The 8,609-nt window shown below is 52.6% G+C and overlaps 2 protein-coding genes across 2 annotated transcripts; one reads left to right on the top strand and one right to left on the bottom strand.

Moving 5' to 3' along the window:
* The first annotated feature begins 61 nt into the window (after nucleotides 1-61).
* LOC6725441 (GPI transamidase component PIG-T) lies at nucleotides 62-2,833 on the top strand. The gene is made up of 2 exons (XM_016172850.3): nucleotides 62-583; nucleotides 800-2,833. Exons 1-2 carry the CDS (start codon nucleotides 409-411, stop codon nucleotides 2,530-2,532), a joined length of 1,908 nt encoding a protein of 635 aa, XP_016038527.1. The 5' UTR covers nucleotides 62-408; the 3' UTR covers nucleotides 2,533-2,833.
* A 3-nt stretch (nucleotides 2,834-2,836) lies between these two features.
* On the bottom strand, nucleotides 2,837-8,456 carry LOC6727414 (basic proline-rich protein). The gene is made up of 3 exons (XM_039297199.1): nucleotides 7,348-8,456; nucleotides 6,694-7,234; nucleotides 2,837-6,429 (listed from the first exon to the last, which is right to left on the bottom strand). The coding sequence occupies exons 1-3, from the start codon at nucleotides 7,957-7,959 to the stop codon at nucleotides 4,811-4,813; spliced, it is 2,772 nt and encodes a 923-aa protein (XP_039153133.1). The 5' UTR covers nucleotides 7,960-8,456; the 3' UTR covers nucleotides 2,837-4,810.
* Between the last annotated feature and the right edge of the window lie 153 nt (nucleotides 8,457-8,609).

Here is an 8,609-nt window from a genome sequence, read left to right as displayed (position 1 = left end):
ACAATCGATGTGTGACCAATGTAACGTTATCGATAACGTAACCCACATCTTATACAACACTGCTAGGCAACACTTTCCAGCCCTGGAAAAATACCAAAACTGGTAGATGTCTTAAAAACGAAAACATAAAAAAACATAAACGCTTGCCAAGACATCATAGATTTCCTACACTAAATTTAAATAAACATACAAATCTTTCCAACCTTTCGTCCTTGGCAAGTGTGTACGTGGAACGCGAGGTTGGCCAAATAATTCCACGACAATAACGGATGTCGCGGTAACCTAAAAAACAAAAGAAATAAATAAATAAATAAATAAAATACATTAAAACGGAGAATCCCGGTCAGCTGTTGGTAGAACCGAAACGGACTAAAGGCGGAGAAACTGGCACTGAACCCATGGGCCAGCATGTATCCGGTGGCGTTTGTCTTGCTGCTCCTGGTTGCATTTAATGCCGGCGCGAATTTGGGACGCGATGACGAACGATTCCACGAGGAGCTAGTGGTTCGTCCATTGTCCGGCGACCATGTCAACACCTACTTTCAGTTCACCACGCGCTGGCACTACGGCGAAAAGGATAATCGTGAGTGTTTTCGCATCATTTCGATTGCAAAAATGGGGCGGGGATCACCCCCCACCGGCATCACTGAAGTACAGGCCACGCTCGATACGGCGAACTAGCTTCGTTGCTTACCCATTTCACGCCGACTCCATAACCCTGTGCCCCATTGAAGCATCATTAGAACTTCTGGTTAAGTGATCAAGTGCTTATAATTGTGCCTTCCATTTGCTCTTTCAGTTTACCACACCCAATTGACGCCGCGAGTAATTGCGGAGCTGCTGCAGCAGTTTGCGGTGAAGGAGCTGCACATTGGCCTGACCCAAGGACTGTGGCGCTACGAGACATGGGGCTATCCCATTGTGGAGGCAACCAGCGGTGCCGAGATGTGGGCGTGGTTCAGTGGCGCAAATCTGACCAACCGCGATGTGGATAGCCAGTGGAAGGCGTTGGCCAACGTGTTCTCGGGCGTGTTGTGCGCCTCGTTGAATTTCGTCGACAATACGAATAGCATTGCACCGAGGCACCTGATCCGTCCACAATTTATGCCAGCCAATGGCCAGAGATTCGTTCGCTACGCCACACTGCCGCGTGAGATCGTGTGCACGGAGAACCTGACGCCGTGGAAGAAACTACTGCCATGTGGCAGTGCCTCAGGCTTTGCCTCACTTCTCAACTCGGGTCATGTGCACAACACCAAGTACCATTCGCTGGGATTGAAGGTGCGCGTGCTCTGCGAGGATCACGATGAGGACAACTGCATTGTGGAGCTGACGCAGACGGCCAACTTGGTCTACGATCTCCGCCTGTTCGAGCTGAGCAACAATGATTTCTCGCTGCGCCGCCTGTTCGGCATGGGACTGAATGGCTACTGTGAGCTGGCCGAGAGCTCCAAGATCTATGTGCAGCGCAACGAGCTGGGCGAGCGCTATCAGCTGGTTCCGGAACCCGTGCACGAGGTGAAGACCACGCGTGGTGGGCATAGTGTCGTCTACTCCGTCTACGATATGCACGAGCAGTTCAAGGAGGCCGGCGAACGGCTGTTTAATGTCGCCTGGTTGGCGCCAAAGAGCGCAAATCGTCGTCGTAATCTGGCGAAGCCATCGCTGCCACCGGTGACGGTTCATCGCTATCTATTGGGGCACGGCCAGGAGCGCGGCAGGATCGTTACGGAGGTGACGAACTCGCACTACGACGCCCTGCCCATAATGCTGCAGGAGGTGATACCGTGGTATGTGCACGCCTATTTGCACACCCTTTCCATACGCCGCAAGCCGCAGCGGATCAACGAATACGGACGCCAGCGACTGCCCTTCAAGCTGCTCCACTATACGCCCGGCAAGCAGAGGGAACTGCCGTCCCATCTGGAAATTGGCTTCATGCTGCCCGGCCAGACATCGGCGCTGATAAGCATCGATGTGGATTATCTGCTGCTCAAATGGCTGGAGTATCCGCCGGATGCGAATCACGGCCACTACATCGGCTCGGCCATCGTGTCCAGCCAACTGCCGATGGGCAGAAACTACAGCGCTCTGCCGCCGGAGGGGCATCTCTTCGAGCATTCGTTCAATGCGACACGGCCGAGTTATGTGCTCAGTTTGCACACGGAAGCGCTGATTGTCTCGCTGCCCACGCCGGACTTCAGCATGCCGTACAATGTGATCTGTCTCGCGTGCACAGTGGTTGCCCTGGCCTTCGGACCCATACACAGTGTGGCCACCAAGATGATCATTGTCGGTCGTCAGACGTCGACGCCGAAGAACTTTGTTAAGAAGATCTTCAACCAGGTTTTCCGGCGCGGCAAGGCCGCCGATGAGGCAGCAGCCGAGGGCGAAGGATTGCCAGCGGCAGGAGCAGCAGCATCGGATGCAACTGGAGTTGCATCGGCGAGACCCGCGATATCGCCAGGCAGTCCATCGGGCGACCAGCCGCTGCTGGAGGATCTCGACGAGGAGGAGGAGGAGCAGGACTAGGAGATGATACACAAAAACAGCCACCGGGAGTCGTGATAAGCTCCCACTGATAGTATACCCTGGCAATTCCAATCGATTCGATTTCGATTTTTAAGATTTTTTCAATTTATTCGGCGGTGTTCAAAAACAGTATTTTCAGTTATGTTGCTAAGAAAATCAAGGAAATCGCCATGGGATTCTATATATAGATATAGTTATCAAAATGTGTATAAACAATGTTAGAATGAGAACTGCAAAGTAATACTTTTAGCTGAGAAAGCTAACCAAATTTGTAACCAAATAAACAAAAAGTGAAAATGCACGGTTTGTTTTTATAACTTTTTCGATTTTGTTTTTATTTTGCATTTCGAAAATAGAAATTTCTAAATGCTATTTGATAAACATATATCAAAATGTCTCGATGTGGATGCTGAAATAATCGTTATATGGAATCGGATTATATCAGATCGGATTAGAGCAGCGCAGAAATAGCCAGACTCTTAATTTAGAGCGAGAAAGATTCTAAGTGTCTAGTGGAACTTTTGGAAATACGTATCGATTTCAGTTTCAATTTTTTTTTACCTTGCTAGCGAGTTGCTTTAAATGTTGTCCAAATTGTTCGGCTCTTAGGTTTAGATTTTAACTAATCTTACATAATTCGCATATTTAATAAATAATTTATATATCAATTTGGAACTCTAAAGTGCAAGCAAATAATTGCAATAATCGTTAACAGCACTTACATAAAGTATTTCAGTTTACATTTTCAATTATAGTTAAAATTAATCTTGTTTTAGGATTATTGGCATTTATATGTGTCTGCGTTGGCATAGAGAGTGTTCACTGTACACTGCTCGTCCTCCGTTTGCTCAAAATTTCCAATGAATTCGCGTCATTTCAATATGCTCGCTTTTTGTTTAACTTTAAATTTAAGATTTATTCATGATTTGCGCTTGCTATTTATAGTTTTTAGTTTAACTTTAAATAGTAAATGTAAGCTTATCGTATAAATATATATATTGGATTTTATTACAATCTTTCGCTGCAAAAAAAAAACTTTTGGAAGAAATCGGGGAAACGGATACCAAGGATAATTAAATGTAAAATTGCTACACAAAAAATGCACGAACATTAAAAAAACAGACATCTACAAAGACAAACACAAAAATACAAAAAACATATATATATATACTTAAAATATCTAAGGGATTAATTAGGTTAAAAACACGCACTATCCTGCTGCTCCATCGTCCTCTTCCCTACACTTAAGTATATTCATATAGGTATATGTATAAATCGTTTAGAATAATCGTTTTCAAAGCGGAGCGGAACCTACTTAAAAGAGAGAATTAATAATATATAAATATATATGTATAATAGGATGGGTCGATTGCTGCGGCTTGGATATTCCCAGCAAAGGGGCGGCGTAATCTATAAACCATTACAAGCAATCCATTATAAATGCCCACAGACTACAAAGCCCATTGCCAATCCAAGTGATTCGTCACTAAGCTCAAAGCTTGAGTACTTGCTTGCTTCGAGGAAACGGACACTTTCGTCACTCTCAATCGGGAATTTTGTGCTCTCCTCGCAAGGATCCCGAGTAATCGATCCATCCATTTTGTTTGCATTTTTGGGCCTAGGACACGATTTCTTGTTCGCTTGCGCATCTTAATCAGCTTACTTAGTTCTAGATCGCTTCTTCACTTCGTGTTTGCTTTCCGTTTCTTTTGTTCTAGATCCTACGGTTTCCGGTTCGTTTTCTCAGCTATTTATCACCGAATTTAAAAATCTTTCTCAACTTCGTGCAGCTTCGTTTGAAATTCGAGGAACTCGCTGCTTGAATGTGGGATTCCTCAATTTGCATCTCGTCTTCATTCCGCATTCGTCGTTCTTTTCGCCTACTTTAAGTCTTATGCTTACTCGTCGTTCTTCTATCCGTAATCCTACTACTTATAATCCATCTTCATCTTCCGCGGCTTCCACACACTTAGCTCTAATCGTAGTCCTCTCCTCCTCCACCCTGCTCGCTCCTCCATGCTACTCGCCGATACAATTCTTAGTCATATGCCTAGTGTAACGCAATCTGCTTCGTCGGCTCCTTTGTTTTCGTCCAGTTATGCTATTACTCGCGCTGCACCACCTCCTCCAACGGGCCGCCTCCGATCCTCAGCGGATTTCCATCGGTGATCGGCCTGTAAGTCCCAATCCTCTCCAGCCTCAACCGGCGAATTTCAGCCGAGAATTACTTGTTGTGGAGACAGCCAGGTGGCAGCGGCGGTAATAGGCTGTCCCTTCCTCATTGGGGCGGCTGTTGGCTATAATATCCGTATGCGCCGGTGGGTGGTGGCCCCTGTGGTGCTCCTGGCGGCGGCATCTGTGCCCCGGCGGGCCTATACCCCTGATAGCCCTGCGTCGGCGGATACTGTGCATAGCCACCGGCCTGGGGTGGCTGATGGTAAGCGTGGCCGGGATACGCGCTACCCGGCGGCGGTGGTCCATACGCCTGTGGTGGTGGCGGTCCACCGTACGGTCCTTGTGGTGCGCCCGGCGCCGGCTGGTATTGATTCGGTGGCATCGGCGGTGTGGCTCCATTCGGAGGCGGTTGCTGATTGCCCTGTCCCTGGGCATTTGGTGCTCCTCCGCCGCCGGCGGATCCGCCAGCCGATGGCGGTGTCTGTTGTTGTTGCTGCTGCTGCTGCTGCTGTTGTTGCTGCTGCTGCTGATTGGGCGGCGGCGGAGCTCCTGGCTGCTGATTGTAATTGCCCGGCGTTGAGTACGTGGGCTGGACTTGCGTGGGCAGTGGCGCCACGCCGGAAACCACTACACCCGGTGGCTGTTGCTGCTGCTGTTGTTGTTGCGGTGGTCCCGCATACTGCTGACCAGCTCCGCCCGGTCCACTGGGCCCCGCTCCGCCACCAGCTCCGCCCTGCGGCGGCGGCGTCGATTGCTGTGCGTTGGGTCCGTTTGGATTGTTGTTGCCACCGCCTGCTCCGCCACCTCCCTGGGGCGGTGGCGTCTGACTGGGCGCCGTGGTGCTGTACGCTCCGCCCGGCGGTGGTGGTGGCGCTGCCCCGCTAGTCGGCGGTCCACCCGGATAGCTACTGCCCGGCGGTGCACCCGCTCCGCCACCAGCGGCTGCTTGCTGCTGCTGCTGCTGCTGTTGATACGCCTGATAGGGACTCTGGGCGCTGCTCGTGGGTGGTGGCGGCGGCCAGTAGCCACTGGGCGGTGGGCCACCGCCAGCACCCGCCTGGCCATACTGTCCGGGATTCGGCGGATAGCCCGCATAGCCCATCGGAGGCGGTCCTCCGGCGGAGTTCTGCGGCGGCGGCGGGCCGTATTGACTCTGCGGCGGTCCAGGTGGCGGTTGTTGCTGGCCACCGGTCGGCGGCTGTCCGGGTGGCGGTGGTCCCGGCGGCGGCTGCTGTTGCCCCGGCACCGGTGGGACTTGCTGGCTGCCGGGCGGCGGTGGATATGCACCCGGCGGTGGTCCTTGTCCGGCTCCGGCATTCGGCTGATAGCCATGCCCACTGGCTCCCGTCGCCGCACCGGCCGGACCATGATGGTAGCCACCTTGAGCGGCGTTCGGTGGTCCCGGTGGCGGTGGGCCATAGCCCTGGGTTGGCGGTCCATAGGGATAGGCGCCCTGCGGCTGGTACTGCGTCTGCGGCTGTGGCGGATAGCCCGGATAGTGGCTGTGCTGCTGCTGCTGCTGCTGGTAGCTGACGCGGTACGGACTCTGTGGCGGCGGTACACCTGGTCCGCCGGCACCTGGCTGCGGTCCTGGTCCGCCGGGACCGGTCTGCTGCTGCTGCTGTTGGTTGGGCGGCTGTTGACCGCCTGGTTGCGGCTGCTGCTGCTGCTGCTGGGGATTCTGCGGTCCGGAGAGGGGTCCGTTGTTAGGACGCTGCTGATCTGCAAGGCGAAAGATGGTTGGAGAGATGAGTATAATCACAGCCTACAACACACACCACTGACTAAACGGGTTTTTTTTTGGGTTACACGCAAATTAAACTCTTAAACAATATGTTAGGATTTCGAATTATATTCAACAAATTAACATTTTTTAATATCACAGGAGTGGGTCGAAATTTAAGGCATCGATGTCGAATTCATTTAAAATGAAGTCCAACCACATCCGATCATCGTCATCGTCTTGAGCGGCTACACTACACTTACTGGGCGCGGCATTCGGATTGATGACGGACTGAACCGGCCCCTGGCCCTGACCAGGCACCTGCCCAGCTCCCGGCTGTCCCTGACCCTGGGCATTCCGATAGACGGGATGCTGCTGCTGCTGCGACTGCGGTCCCGCTTGGCTGACCTGCGGTCCCTGCTGTTGGCCAGCTGCTACGGCAGCTGCCGCTGCTGCTGCTGCCGCCGCTGCTGCTGCCTGCTGTTGTTGTTGCTGCTGCTGTTGTTGCTGCTGCTGCTGTTGCTGTTGCTGAGATTGCTGTTGGGCGCCCGGCGGCAGGCCAGGATGTGGCTGCGGCTGCTGCTGGGCGCCGTAGGGCGGCATCTGAACGGGCGGTCCCTGCGGATCGCCGCCATGCTGCTGCATGCCCATCTGCGGCGGACCCTGGCCAGGTTGTCCCGGCACTGGACCCTGTCCCGGCTGCTGCTGCTGCTGCGGCGGACCACCGAGCATGCCGTGCGGTCCGGTTGGCGGCGTCTGCTGGCCACCCTGCTGCATCGCTTGCGTTTGGAGGATGTGCGGCGGCTGGGGGAGGATAGATGGTATACATTACTGGTGATCAGAAAGAGATGTTGAGCCTAGTCCAAGTTCATGAAATAGCAAATCTGATGAACGTGCTCTATGTTCTTTTTACCCACCGGCAGTATTTGTGAGATGTTCATGGCGGGATCGGCCAACTGGGCGAGGTAGACCAGATTGCGATGCAGCGCGACGTGGTAGGACATGCACTCCTGCGCCTTGCCCATGCTTTGGAAGTCCTGGATCGTCTGGATGAGGCCGCAGTTCTCGTCGAGCATCTTTTGGATTTGCGCCGAGTTCACTTGCTGCGGCACACCACCGCCTCCGCCGCCCTGCATGTTGGCTCCGCCGCGTGGTGCGGACGTTGGTGTGACCATCATTCCGCCACCGGGCATTCCACCGCCGCCAATCACACCGCCACCGCCGCCGCCGCCAGAGATGATGCTGCCCGGTGATCCTGGCACGCCCATGGGCGGACGTTGCTGCTGCTGCTGCATGCCCATGGGCAGGATGCCACCGCCGCCTGGTATGCCACCTCCTCCTCCGCCGGGACCTACACCGGAGCCAGGCGGCTGTTGATTGGGCGCAGAGTTCGGTGGCGGTTGCTGCAATTGTTGTTGCTGCTGCTGCTGCTGTTGTTGTTGTGGCGGGGGAGGCTGCTGCTGCTGCTGCAGTTGCTGCTGCTGTTGCGGCTGCTGCTGCGGCGGTTGCGGCGAATAAACTGCAGACATTTTACTGGCTGCAGTCTTCTTCTTCCGCTTGGGGGTTTTCTCCTGTTTTTCCACAATTTTAGCGGTTATATTCGACCGTTGGGGAAAGGAAAGGAAAATTTTCGCAGTGTGCGGCTTTTTCTTCACATACACACTCACGCACGCACACACACACACACACAACCGCGAGTGCTAGCACAAAAACACACACAATTAAAGACACGCAAACACACGCACACGTACACGGGCCAAGTAGTGGCTATCTTTTTTCTCTTTTGCTTGTTTTTCGCTGCACGGAAAAACGCCGGCTACGCGCAAAATTCGTTGCTAATTCGGCTAGCTATTGTTCGCGTGCGACGGCCCTCACAGGTTGGCAATGGAAAGTGGCATATTTTTCATCAATTTTCCGACACTTTTTCGCAAATTGCATGGAACGCAACGACGCTTAAAACGATACACAGGCGGCTCAGGCCGATTAATCGGTCGAGTGCACGATCAAGCCGGGCTGTTAGTTAACAGCCGGGGGGAACAGACTCTGTTAGGCTTGAGTTCGAATTTAAAGTGTTTATTAAACACATTTAAATATAACGGTGGTCAAATAAAATGAATAAAATAACTCGCCATGCAAGCGCATCTCTTAACAAGTCTCAATAGTTATTTTGAAATGACAA

Source organism: Drosophila simulans, chromosome X (assembly GCF_016746395.2).
Source record: "Drosophila simulans strain w501 chromosome X, Prin_Dsim_3.1, whole genome shotgun sequence".
NCBI lineage: Eukaryota > Metazoa > Arthropoda > Insecta > Diptera > Drosophilidae > Drosophila > Drosophila simulans.
Note: the sequence above shows the minus strand (reverse complement) of the source record. Positions and strands in the feature narration are given on the sequence as shown.